Source organism: Elgaria multicarinata, chromosome 14 (genome assembly GCF_023053635.1).
Source record: "Elgaria multicarinata webbii isolate HBS135686 ecotype San Diego chromosome 14, rElgMul1.1.pri, whole genome shotgun sequence".
In the NCBI taxonomy this organism is placed as follows: Eukaryota; Metazoa; Chordata; class Lepidosauria; order Squamata; family Anguidae; genus Elgaria; species Elgaria multicarinata.
In genome coordinates, this window is record NC_086184.1 from 32,493,593 (window position 1) to 32,507,913 (window position 14,321).

Here is a 14,321-nt window from a genome sequence, read left to right on the forward strand (position 1 = left end):
TTGCTACTCTCCCTGCTCTGCGGAAGCTAGTTCTCTGGTTGGCATGAAAGCTGGATGAAGGATATTGCTCAACATTGTCCAGTAATGTGAAAAGGCCTTGACCCCATCAGACTACCCAGCAACACTTCCTCCTTCGCTGGCTATTATTAGGAGCATAGGCAGAGGGCAAAGGACTGGTTCCTAATTGAAATGGCAGTACAAGGCCCAGCAGGGCAGGAGATGGAGTTGTGTGAGAGGATGGACGGGGGACTTAAGGAAAAGGATCCATTTCTTCTTCACTGCCCCTCAAAGCCTTTACCCATCAGTTAAAACTTAGATAATTGCCTAGTTGTATTAATACAAATAAAAAAATCCCTGGTTATGGCATCTTTTGTGTTCAAGAGAAGGCATGCAAGATGGGGCTGTTCAGATGGGTTGCGTGGGGCCCAGGACTATACTGGCTTCCTTGGAACAAAGTAAATTGCTCTAGTGGACAAAATTGCTGGGAGGCCCCAGCCATTGGAGACATTGGGAGCAGGTTTATCTGATGCCCTAGTAATGTATCTGCACCCTGGCCATTCGCTCCTTTAGGAGAAAGCAATGTGCATTTGTAGTAGGACCCAAAGTGGCCCTTGGCAGGAAGCTCAGATGTTGTCATTGGTCTCTTACAGGACAATAAAACCAAAACCTGGCCTCCGAAAGCTCCTTGGCAACACACACTCCCAAGTCAAAGCATGTCGTTGTATCAGATGAGCAACCCTGCTAGCCAGTGGAATGACACAATGCAGATCCTGCAGTCACCTGTTTGGTCAACAGCCAATGATTGCACTCCATCGACAGGGATTTCCTCCACTTTTGCCTATGTGCAGCAGCAACAGCAGCAGCAGCAGCAGCAGCAGCAATCGCCGCCGCCGCCGCCGCCTCCTCAGCACAAACCGATGAATAAGGGCTTTAAACCTTTTCCAGTCAAGCACGAACGCAGACCGTCCTATATGCACCAGTACTGATGGGTTTTTTTTCTAGCGAGAGATGCAGCAGAGGACCAAAGTCTTTGATGTGACACACATTTGCTTTGTTTTACAGTTGTGCAGTGGTGGCTGTCTTCTGGTTGTTCTGTGGAGTGACAGCTTCTAGTGGGGATTCTCTCTCTCTCTCTCTCTCTCTCTCTCTCTTTACAGTGCTGAGCAAACGGTGCCAAGGTTTTAAGTGTAGACACAACAGCCCTAAACTGTGATGCTTTCAAAGCGTATGGACTCTACCCTGCTAACAAACTGCTACATTATTACCACAGAAAACACTGTATTTTATAGCTATTTTTTCATATAGATTTATAGCTCCCATTTCTTGCTAAAGCAAATTTGAGTATTTTTAAGCAAATCTAGCAGTTTTGCTCAACACTCATTTTGTTTAGATTTCTAATTGACGAGATGTAAAGTCTTCACTCTGACTACATAGGCTGCAGTAGCTTTTTTTAATGCATCTGTTGTTAATGTGCCACACAAGTTCTTTGTTGCAGGAGTGGTACAAAAGCAGCTACAAAACTGATGGTTTCCAGTTATTTCATTCATGCAAAAATGGCTGGAACCCCTGTAGCTTTGTCACAAGTTACCTGGCCAGTCAGTGGGCATGATCCACCTGTATCCTGTGCACAAGCTCCGCAAAGTCATTTTTGGTGGATGGTGTTCATCTGTGACTGACACTACATTTGAATACACAATTTGATACTTTTACATTTGGCCAAAGGCATTATCCATACAGTGCTCCTTAAATGTATGAAAGAATCATTAAGACTACTTGCAAATATTTAAAGTCTTATTTCAATGCTAGACTTAGTGTGTAAAAACATGAGCTGGCTCAGAAGAGAGAGAACTTAAAACACTATTTTTTGTAGTGCTAAGGATTAAAGTAACTACTTTCCGTCAATATGTGCCATTAAATAAGTGAACCTGTGGAATTAGGAAATATCTTCCAACCAAAGTGGATCTGGGGGAATGACTGGTGCTTAAATTGAAAAAAAGATAAATATGTATAGTTATCCCATTGTATATTAATTGAGGAGAGAAGTCTTTATAAAAACCTATTTAAATTTTCATATTTCATCTTTGAAAGAGTAATTATAAACCACAATATTTTCTGGTATAAAGGTTTTTGACAGTATTAATATTATTTTTATATTTTCTTAAGTCATATCATTCTAATACATTGACAAGTAAATGGGTTATTAGTTATAAATGCATATAGTTTTTGATGAAGATAAAAGCACATTTTAAGTTCCCATTTTCTACAAACTAAGTACATGTGTATATTAAAGATACCAAATTATATATAAATATATATAAATAAAAATACACGACACTAAACGTTGGGGTGGGTAGAGTTAAGCCCCTCCCACCCACCCCGCCTTCTGCTTGTGTGGCGATGGGCTGTCTTGGCAGGCCCAGAATGTTACTATTTGTGCTGGTTGAAGATGCCAATGTTGCCTGTATTTATGATATTGTCACCATGTTTCCTGAAAACCCATTCTTACCATGTTTACAGAGTTGTTTGCTGTGCATAACTTTACAGTCATGTGCTTTGCACAATCAGTGTGGCTTCTGTCTGTAAATTGTTAATGTTCTGTACTTTCTGCTAAAACGTTGGTGAATTTAAAAAGTGGTTTTGAGTTTCCTCAAATATGCCATTGAAAACTTATATTGGACCCTAAAATCCACTGCAGTTGTATGCCACAGTGATTTCAGATCAAAGTACAGATGTGTTGCATTGAAGTTCCCTATAGAGCATCTAAACCGCTGTAATAATGGAGTGGTAAATGCAAGCATTGGCAGTTTCTAAAATGGTAGTGAATTGTGGAAATGCTGGTGAATCCGCTTCTGTCTAGTAGGTGCTAAGATCTTCCTCTGCTTCCAATTATTCTGAACACTGAGAATTTTCCCAAGTTTTTTGCACTTGGCAACCAAATCTTGCCATACAAAGTTTCACACTGCCAAGTGCAAGGGGTTTGGTGCTCAGTTAACTTAACCTTATTGCAGTACTTCTATGAATAGCTAATGCTTTGGAACTGGAACTGTACATTTTGTATTTTAATTTTAAAGCACCTGTAAGTAAAAACAACCCTACTTGCTTTATTAAAGATATACCTTTAATAATAGGTTATATCTTCTTAAAATAAGATTTCTGCTGGAGATCGTGAGCACCATCACACTGAAAGTTATTTCAGGTAGAGCTGTTTTTCACTTACTCGGAAATGATAATATTCAAATTCAAAACAATGTGTTCTAAGCTGAAATCCCTGGGTCTGCTCCACCTTTGGGATACGCAGTAGTGCGGAATTCCTGAAAAGAATTCACTCTGCTGTTGGATTCAGTTTGTATTCTAGGGCCTTGATCCAAAGAACTGCAGAGTTTGCTCACTGAAGGAGGCTGCAATTTCAGTTCACCTGGTACAGTGTAAACAGCTTTTAAAACACAGATGTGTTTGAGAAGCAGTTCCTGGTATAATGTCGGGGTCTGTGGTTCAGTGGTCAGAAGCCCTATGAGATATAGACAAGTCCATTACAGTAACTCTTTGGATCCTGGCCTGTAAAGAGCAACTAGGCGTAACACCTTTTAAGCTAGTTGAATACAAATATCCAATGGTTTTTGTAGCCTCTACAATCACACATGTACAATCTGTGCCCATGCAGAGCAGCATTTTGAAAGCTTTTAGAGCAACTTTTGGAATTGTGGGTTACGGATATGGTAAATCACAAAAAACAAGTTTCACAGAAATGGGGCAAAGGAGTGAGGCTAAAAGACAAGTCCAAGGCAGAGGTGGGGTTTTCTGTGCCAAAACACAAAACTACTCCTTTGACTCAACAGTTACTTCTCCATCTTCCACTGCGTGCCAGCCATTTCAGTACCCCCCCCATTTCTCTCTTTCACAAGTTCATCCAAACACATATGCACATTCTTTTCCTGCAAATATAACCATACATGCATACACACACACTCCGATCCTTTCTCTCAATTATTGCCCCACACCTGTCTTCCCCCTGAGACTGCTCCCTGCTGCCCTCCCCAGTCTGCACCCACACATCGTGTTGCTCTCCCTCTATGCTGCCATCCACATTACCCCCCTCCTCAGATTAGCAGGCAGTGGCAGCCAGGCCCCTTCTTTTAGCAGATGACCAGCAAGGCTTCAGCTGGCTGCCATCTCTCCTTTTTCCTGGGGCCCGGAGGCATTCTTAGGAATGGCTAGAGGGCTGGCACTGCAGTGCCCAGCTGCTGCTAGTCAAAATAAGCTAGTTGGGGCAGGGAGCCACACGGGTGCCAAAGGGGTTTCCTGTGGACACTGCTCTGGGGAAAGAGGGCTGGAGCTTAGAGGAGCCCCTTGAGCACGGAGCCCTGGTTCTACAGCCTGCCTGGGAGGCAGGGCTGAGGTTCCATCTTCAGTTCTTTTCTAACCTGAACAGACCGGCGGGAAAATCACTCTGGAGTTTTGGAAAGCGTTGTCCTCATAATTACTTGAAGATATTTTACCTCACTTTTCATCTCCCATTGTTTGCCTTCACTGTTGTAAACAAAAGTGGGGGAAGGCTTCTGTGCCTTAAAAGATGTCGTATCTAAATGGAAATGTTCCCTGTGTCTAACACAAGATTTGTGTGCTAATTGGGTCTCCAAGTTTATGCACCTCTCTGATAATGGGCATGGGACACTTTTGGAGCAGATGCCTCCCTCTGCCCCATCTGATCACACTACTAGTGTTAGAACCTCTGCAGGTGCAGTCCCAAAGCATACAGTGTCTTGACTCTTTTGCAGCTGTGGTTCCAAATGATCAAATATCCACCTCAATTCCACCTGCCTTCAGCAGCTGTTGTATCAGTCTTGATCACTGACCTTCCAGCTCAAAGGACTTCTGGACTCAACTCCTGTCCTTAGACCCTTCATCATTATTAAATTATAAAGACTGCCGGTTTGTGAAGGACTTTTTTTTTTTTTTTGGCAATGATTCTAAGGCTATTTATTAGGGAGCAAGAGGCATGAGGGTGATAGCAATGGTTATTGTATCCCCAAAGCCACATGGGTTCCGGCCTATTACCATACCAGTTTTTATACCAATGACTTTAATCTGTTGGATGATCATGTTTCTCCCCATGTATTCCATAGCTTGTGTACAGCTAGCATGGGATTCCTTCCAGGAGCCTGTGGAGACCTGACATCAACATCACAAACTCCTCTTTCTCTGTCCATAGCCTTCATACCTAGCAGTCTCTATGCTGACTGACATCTTGATGCCACATAATCATGGTAACTAGCACCCCAATATCGATGTGTTCTCTGCATGGAGTCTTAGGATGGTCCATTGGGTGGATAGACAAAGACAGGAATTGGTATCCAAATAATGCAGCCAGACTTTAAAGTATTGGTCCTGGCACGTGGGGAGAGGGTACGAGGTGCATTGGCTGTGTTTCAGGAAGCAAAATGTATTGGGCCAGCAGGGATGAGTACCGAGAACTCCTTATGCAGGCAATCAGATCTCACTATTCAAGGCTTTGTGCAGACAATTTCTACCCAAGCTGCCCTACATCGCACCCTTGGTACCATTTACGTTATAGAATCATAGAATAGAGTTGGAAGGGACCTACAAGGCCATCGAGTCCAACCCCCTGCTCAATGCAGGAATCCACTCTAAAGCATCCCTAACAGATGGTTGTCCAGCTGCCTCTTGAAGGCCTCTAGGGTGGGAGAGCCCACAACCTCCCTAGGTAACTGATTCCATTGTCGTACTGCTCTAACAGTCAGGAAGTTTTTCCTGATGTCCAGCTGGAATCTGGCTTCCTTTAACTTGAGCCCATTATTCTGTGTCCTGCACTCTGGGAGGATCGAGAAGAGATCTTTGTTGCCTGGGCAGGCTGTATTCATGGTACCTAGTAGCAACTGTCTTAACTTCCGTGCCACTTAAGCAGTAAACTCATCCAACTATCTTTCCTGCTCTACTTGCCTCCCGTTTATGCTCCTATGTACTTTCTTCCTCTTGGTTTTACATAGATAGCCAATCAAAGGATAATCATGTCTATGTATTTGTTACATTGATACCCTGCCTTTCCTTCAAGGAGCCCAAGATGGTATACAAGCACCTCCTCTCACTTTATCCTCACAACAACCCTGTGAGGTTGGTTAAGCTGAGAATCTGTCTCTAGCCCAAAGTCACTCAGTGAGCTTCACAGCTGAGTGGGGACTAGAATCCAGACCTCCCACATTCCAGTCCAGCACACTAATCACAACATCACACTGACTCCTATCTAATATTGGAAATGTAGCTTAATTTTTGGTTAATCATGGATGATGGTGAAGCCTCAGCTATTTTACAATTCTCAGGAGATGGAGGGTGGCACCCTTACATCAGTTGGACAAGCAGTGCAATTGTACAAGGACAGGTTTTGAGGACTAGGACCCATACAAACTTGTTTCTTAAGCTGTAACTCTCCTTTTAAAGGAGTAGCTGCTTGTATCCTCAAACACCAGTTGATTTCCCCTGAGAAGCCAAAAGCAGCTGCTGCTGCTGCCACAACAAACTTACAGTGACTGCAAAGTGTTGGTGTGAGGTGTGAACAGCAACCTTCCTCAACCTGGTACCCTCCAGCTGGGTTGGACTGCAACTCACCTGGAGGACACTAGGTTGAGGAAGGCTGATGAAAAGCTGATGAGCTTCTCATTCCAAACAGGTGTTCTCTTGTTACTCATTCCCTCTGTAAGGCCAGCTTCTGCAGCTCATGGCTAAATGGACTTTGGAAGTGCAGACTGCCCAGTTCCATCGTAGCCATCACGCTAATAATAATAATAATAATAATAATAATAATAATAATAATAATAAATTTATTTCTTACCCGCCTCTCCCTTTGGATTGAGGCGGGGAACAACATTAGTGCAGAAATCAACACATTTTTTTTACATTCTTGATTTTACATTAATCTGGGTAGGCCTGCCAGAAAAGGCTAGTCTTCAAAGCTGCCTTAAAATCAACGGAGGGAGTTAATATTACGAATCTCCTCCGGCAGGCCATTCCATAATCCAGGGGCGACAGAAGAAAAGGTCCTCTGGGAAACTGATGTTAGCCTAGTCTTGGCTGACTGAATTAAGTTTTCCCCAGAGGACCTGAGTGTGCGGGGCGGACTGTATGGGAGAAGGCGATCCCACAGGTAACCTGGACCCAAACCATTTAGGGCTTTAAAAGTAATGACCAACACTTTGTACTTTGCCCGGAAACTAATTGGCAGCCAGTGGAGTGATTTTTTTTTTTTAAATCTATATTAAACAACATATAACAACAACAAAAACATCAAATAAAAACACTTGTTACATAAACATAAAATTACCTTAATATCAAATATTCAAATTTTGCCTATTAAACATATTTATACTAAACATAACAGTGCTCCCCCCCCCCTCGGGATCTCATTCCTGTTTCCAAAAACTCATAGTTTCTTCTGTTGGTGGTTTCCCACTGCCTTTAGAAAATACAAACTCCAGGAACTTTTTCCATATACCCTCAAAATCATTTGTTTTTGCTATACCTTTTTTCATTTTAATATTACATATCAATTTATCATTTATAGCAATGTCCCACACTTCTTTATACCATTCTTCAATACAATAGTCTCCTTGCATCTTCCAGTTCCTGGCTACAATCAGTCTCACAGCCGTCAACAGATTCGTTATTAGCTCTTTCGTTTCTTTATTACATTTAAGTTCTTCTTGCGGTGAAAGTAGTGCAATCCTTGGTGTGACTTCTACTTTAAATCCCACTATCTGCTCAATCTCATAAAAAACCATCTTCCACAACTTTTGCACTTGTTTACAGTCCCACCACATATGTAAATACGTTCCTTTTTCACCACATCCCCTCCAACAATCTGCTGAAAGCTGATTATTAATCTTATTTAATCTGACCGGAGTTAAATACCACCTCCATACCAGTTTGTAGTAATTCTCCTTTATTCTTACTGACATATTTCTCAACACTCTCTGTCTCCATAATCCCTCCCATCTCTGCTGTCCTATCTGTATCTTCAAATCAGTCTCCCAAACCACTTTCCCACTACTATCCCACACTAGTGGAGTGATTTTAATGTTGGGGTAATATGCTCACCCCTAGACCAACCTGTCTGCCATATTTTGAACTAGTTGAAGTTTCCGAACTAGGTACAATGGTAGCCCTATGTACAGCACATTGCAGAAGTCAAGCCTTGAGGTTAGCAGCGCATGCACAACTGTCTTTAGGTCTTCTGACTCTAAGAAGGGGCGCAGCTGGTGTATCAGCCAAAGCTGATAGTAGGCACTCCTGGCCGTCGCATTTATCTGGGCTGTCATTTGGAGCGACGGATCCAGGAGCACCCCCAAATTGCAAACACAGTCTTTCAGGGGGAGTGTAGCCCCATCCAGAACCAGTTGACACACCTCCAAACCTAGGTCAGAGCCCTTGACAGCAAGCACCTCTGTTTTGTCTGGATTCAGCTTCAGTTTGTTTTTCCTTATCCAGCCCATTACCGCCTCCAAGCATTCATTCAGAGGAGACACACTATCCTTAGCTGATGCTGTTATTGAAGGCATAGAGAAATATATTTGGGTGTCATCAACATACTGATAGCACCCTGCCCCATGCCTCCGGATGATCTCTCCCAGCGGTTTCATATAGATGTTAAACAGCATTGGGGATTGGATGGCACCTTGTGGTACGCCATACAACAGCTCATTTTTTGAGGATCAACTATCCCCAAGCATCACCATCTGGAACCTGCCTGAGAGGTAGGACCGGAACCACTGCAGCATAGCGCCCCTGATTCCCAAACCCCTCAGGCATTCCAGAAGGATACCATAGTCAATGGTATCGAAAGCCGCTGAAAGGACCAAAAGTACATGCAGGGACACACTCCCCCTGTCAATACTCATGCGGAGATCATCCACTAAGGTGACCATAGCTGTCTCAACTCCTAACCCTAACCCTAAAGCCTGTTTGAAATGGGTCTAGAAAATCTGTATCATCCAAAACTGCTTGGAGTTGGAATGGGGCCCATATCCCTGTGAATCCATCAAGGAAAAAATGGTTCACTGTATGACATTTTTTAGCAGACGCTGGTAAGGAAATATTTAAATCGTTGCTAGGAGATTAATGGAGCAAGTTGGGGAAATCAATTCATAAAATCAGAACGAGCACTAGAGGAACACTGATTGATCTGAAAATGCCAACGAAAACAGCAATGCAAAAAGCCAACATAAAGCAGTGTTTTATTTACTTGCTATTGCTACCAGCACTCCCTGCTTTCAGTTGTATGCTTGTGTTAGGATCACGATGGCTTTTTATTAGGGGAAGGAATACTCGCAATCAAAGGTTAGAACTGCCCTCTACTGGTAATAATGAAGCACAATTAAAATGTAAAGAATAAGGGAAGTGTTTTGTTAACAAACAGCAGTCTGTTAATGCCATGCAGAATGCAAGGGAAACGGTGTCCTCCCAAAGTAGCAACAAGTCACTGCATACTCCACTACGTGGTTATCTCTCAGTCCTTTTTTTTTTCTTGTAAAGAGGAAGCCGAAACGTGCTCTCTTGAGCACAATCTAGCTGGTTTTCCATCGGAGGCACTTCCAGGCAGACTCCCCACTCCCTTCAAAGAGGCATAGATGTGCTAATCTACAATAGTCTTCTCTGCATTCGGAGAGGGAGATGCATCAGCAATCGTAGCCAAATAAATCAGGTTTCTGTGCAGTGTGTGTTGATGCCTGTAAGAGACAAGCGGAAGAATAAGTTTTCTTTACTGGAGTGCTGGTTGTTATACCGTAATAAACTTACTCAATTCAGTTTTCTTCATTCAAATTCCTTACAGCAAACGAATTGACAAAATAGAATTCCTCAACATATAAGTGATGTTAAAATCTAAGTCTCTCTTGCTCACTCAACAATGAGGAGAGTTGTTAATTGATATGAAGTCCATCTTTGCTTTTCTTACAATGACAATACTTTGTTCCTAATTTATTTATTTCAGTATGAAATATTTAAAGATCACTATAAGGACACAGGTAAGAGGCAACTACATAGTAGATGAAATTCAGCGCAAGTATAAAGTGATGCATATTAGAGAGAAAAAAAAGTTTTATACATACACTGATGGGGTCTGAGCTGGCAGTGCATAACCATGGAAGATCTTGGGATTGTGGTGGCCAGATCCATGAAAATGTCAAGTTGTATGCAGTGGCAGTGGGAAGGACAAATTAAAAAGGAAACTGAAAATAAAATAGCCAGTATCTCATGGTATGACCACATTTGGAAAATTACTAGTAGGACCTGCAACAAAATGTTGCAGCACAGCGTGCTCCTGTTCAGGGTTCTAGCCATCCAGCTGTGCCCTCCCCATCCTATCCCCAGTTAGCCAGCATTTTGTGGCCAATGAGCATGCTGTTCTGGGGTTTTCCCCCTCCTTCAGAGTTTTTCCTACATAATTGGTTTTTCTACTTCTGCAAATCTTCTTGTTTCCCCAAGCCTGCTGATATATTCCTCTTTTGTGTAGACAGCAACATAAGCAACAGCACTCACTGCCTGAACACCGGAAATAGATGGAATGGCTGAGTTCAGACGACGCGCTAATCAACTGGGGTGGAGTGGGGCAATAGGAACAGAATGGGAAACAACTGTTGATTAGCATGTTGTCCGAACTCAGCCGATGAAGACGATGGGCATTTCTGGTTATCCCATTCAAAGAAAGGATACCATAGAGCTAGAAAAGGTGCAGCAAAAGGGCAACCAAAATGGTTGAGGGGTTGGAGCACTTCCCCGTTGAGGAAAGGGTAAAGCATTTGGGGCTTTTTAGTTCAGGAAAAAATATGACAGGGTGGGCCAGACATAACTTTATGACTAGAGACATACTTTTTTCACCTGTCATAATGGTATTTGGGTTCACCCAATTTACTTGAATGACAGTAAATTCAGGATGGAAAGGGGCTCTTTACACAGCATACAATTAATTTGGACTTCACTGCCACACAGTATGGGGATGGCCACTAGCTCTGATGAGCTTTTTCAAAGGTTCAGGCCACTCCATGGAAGATGAATGGCTATCAGACATAGCTGCTAAGTAATACTTCCACCTTGAGGAGCCGCATTCCTCCCCGAATACTAGATGCTGGAGACAGACCACAGAGGAGGGCTGTGGCCTTCAGACCCTGCCAGTGGACTTCTCGGAGGCATTTGGCTGGCCACTGTTGGGAACGGAGTGCTGGAATAGATGGTCTTTAGTCAGATCCAGCAGGACAATTCCTACAGGCAGTATTTTGAAACTTTTGACATATTTCTGAGGCAGAGAGAATGGGCCGGAGAGCTATTATATCCTCCATCAAACTCAATGAAATATACATGAGTTTCATCCTTCAAACACCCAGCATAGTCTGGTCGTGTAAACTAACAGACCAATTTTATTTACTTCAGCTAAAGCGCGCCTGACCTCAGGGCATCCACTCCACCGTGGGCTTGACAAGGACCAATGGGATTTATCCAGGACTACATCTGGCAACCTGACGCTCGCTCTCAGAACAACCACACAATAGCTGTCTGCAATGAAGCAAATACTAAGATGAGGAACTGAAAGATGCAAAACGGGTGACTGAGAGTCAGTGTACATACTGCACGCATTCTGCAGCTCTTCCTTTATTCTGGTATTCCACAATACATCGGATCAGCTGGTCATTTTCTTCTAGCAACTAGAAGTCACAAGAGCAATGAAACAAATTGCATGTTACTGAAACCCATTTAACAATTTAATTTTTTCAAAAAGACAGTCATGCTGTGTTAGTGTAAAAACCCCAACCAGAACGGAGGGAACAGGAAAACCAGACAAGTCCAGATTCAGTGACCATTCTTTATTGAACGACACCTGTAGGAGGAAACACACCCTCGACGGATCGAAGACGAGCTTCTCTACCCATCATCCACAACCAAGATCTTTTATAACATCCCCTGCCCCTCCTGATGAGGTCATGGCTCCTCCCATCCCTTCTTGATTGCAGAGTTATACATTTTCCATAAATGAAACTATTTCTAACAGCTAACAAAACATAATATTGTGACAACTATGCCATGTTTATGTAACTTACTGTACCAGATAAGCCCCCCATGCAAGAGTGGGCGAAGCTAACAGTTGCTGACCCTTGGGGTGGTTTTCGTGATAACAAAGAGCAAGCCCCAAAGTGTCTGGGATAATGGCAACTTGGATCTGGGATCCAAGCCTTAGAAGTTGTGTTTTTGGAAACTGCTACATTTGCTGAGCAGACTAAACCCTGCTCTGGAAATGGTGAGTGCAGGGCAACCTTGAGCAACCAGCCAACTGCATTCTGATGACTCTTTATTAATGAACAGAGGGAAAGGAGGAGGGGTCTGGGGGCAGAGCCTTGAGTGCTTGGTGTACACTTTCCCCCTAGAAAGGGGGGGGGTCTTCTAATGCGGGGGTCTTTTGGCCACTTTAACAGCTGGTCCATGAGAACAAGTATCCAAAATCCACAATTGTGCAATACCTTTATTAGGGCAATATCTCTATTACGAACAATGAAAACTTCCACAAAAATGTACAAGCTTTTGAGTTCTCATCAACCTGATGAAGACTTCTGGAGAACTCGAGAGCTTGCACAGTTTTATGGAAGTTTTCATTGTTCCTAATAGAGATATTGCCCGACTATGGATTTTGGATATCATTCAAACATGCCTCCGATTAATAATTACACAGAAAGTTATTTTCTTTTTCTTACGAGGATATTTTATAAAATATACATTAAGGGTTCAACATTTTACTTGTAGCACTCGGGATACCCAACCGCAGAAAATCGATTGCCCCGAGCATGCGCAGAGGGCAGCACACTCGAAATCAGGCGCCTCCCCCCCAGAGCGGACGTTGCCAAGACTGGAGCCGCTGACGTCACGCTCTCGGCCCTCTCCCAGGCAAAACTGTGACGACACTTCCGGCTCCCAAACGGCGAACCCAACACACCACTGGGTCAGGCCACCAGAGACTCGGTGCGGAAATAGAGCGGCGCCCCGATTCCGCCCCGCAAATGGCGCTGGCTGCGCGGGAACCGGAAGTGAGGCCTCTGTGGACGACGCGCGCCTTCGTCTCCACGGCGCCCTCTTGTCCACCCGCAAGCGCCGCTCACCCTTCGCAGCGTCTCCTGGTTCACCTCTGCTTTGCCCCGGGCTCGCTCCGGCACGAAAACGACCGACATAGCAGCGGCGCCGCCTCACGCGAGCGACTGGCACTAAGCAGACCGCGTCGCAAAGCATTCTGGGAACAACTGGACCGGTTTCGCTCGCGCTGATTGGCCGAAGCTTTGCGGACTCAGAGACGGTAGTGCTACGCATGCCCCGCCTCCTCCGTCCCACTTCCACAAGCACATAGATAACAAAATTTAGAGTAGCCCATACTATTGACAGGCTGGGGAGCTTCTGGGTGTACATCCAGGCCAGTGGTTCCCAAAGTGGGCGGTACCGCCCCCTTGGGGTGGGTGGGATTGCATAGGGGGGCGTTAAGAAGCAAGGGGGCGGGGGGGGCGCACTCGAGGTGGTCCTTTCCGAGATGCGCCTCTCCAGAAGGTCTTAAAACCCAGGGACGTTTTTATGGGAGAAGGTAGTTTGGGCCCAAGCCATATAGGGGAAGAATCCACACATGTATTAATACCATTTAAGAAGAGTACTTTTAATGGTGAATTGAAATGTTTCAAAAGCGGCAGGGTCTTGCTATTTACTGTTTTACTCTGTACAGCACCATGTACATTGATGGTGCTATATAAATAAATAATAATAATAATAATAATAATAATAATAATAATAATAATAATATACCCTGCTTGGTGTGCCCCGCCATGCCGGCTGCAAAACAGAGGCATTCGCTCTCTTTTCCCTCCCTCAGCAAGCCTGTAGTGGGTGCTTCCCATTTAAAGGGGCTGCATGCAGCACAGCCCCTTTTTCATTCTCAGCTCCTCAGCATAGCTTTTTCCCCCGGCTGTGGCCACCGCTGCTCGGCCTGAGAGTCCAGACCAGCAGGATCCAGAGGAGCACGGCCCCTTTAAATGGGAAGCACCCACCCCAGGCTTGCCAAGGGACGGAAAAGAGAGTGAATGCTGTGTTTGCAGCCAGCCTGGTGGGGCACACCAAGCAGGTATATCTCTTTATTAGCGTTTTGGTGCTTTTGAAATATTTCAATTCACCGTTAAAAGGGCTCTTCTTAAATGATATTGATACTAGAGGTGTGCATGGACCCCCCGATCCGCCCCACGGGCCGATCTGAAAATTTCAGATCGGCCCGCTCCGCGCCGCTCCACCCATAGTCC

General features: G+C 44.2%; 2 protein-coding genes across 4 annotated transcripts in view; one reads left to right on the top strand and one right to left on the bottom strand.

Moving 5' to 3' along the window:
- The window catches only part of GARRE1 (granule associated Rac and RHOG effector 1), a 95,087-nt gene extending 91,962 nt beyond the window's left edge, over positions 1–3,125 (top strand). For all 3 annotated transcript variants that reach the window (XM_063141315.1, XM_063141316.1, XM_063141314.1), the window contains exon 14: positions 651–3,125. In XM_063141315.1, coding sequence (XP_062997385.1) covers positions 651–986 — 336 coding nt within the window. In that variant the 3' untranslated portion in view covers positions 987–3,125. The remainder of the gene's footprint in view (positions 1–650) is intronic.
- Positions 3,126–9,225: 6,100 nt separating this feature from the next.
- On the bottom strand, positions 9,226–13,271 carry SS18L2 (SS18 like 2). Its single transcript, XM_063141269.1, has 3 exons — positions 13,149–13,271; positions 11,629–11,705; positions 9,226–9,734 (listed from the first exon to the last, which is right to left on the bottom strand). The coding sequence occupies exons 1-3, from the start codon at positions 13,215–13,217 to the stop codon at positions 9,641–9,643; spliced, it is 240 nt and encodes a 79-aa protein (XP_062997339.1). The 5' UTR covers positions 13,218–13,271; the 3' UTR covers positions 9,226–9,640.
- Between the last annotated feature and the right edge of the window lie 1,050 nt (positions 13,272–14,321).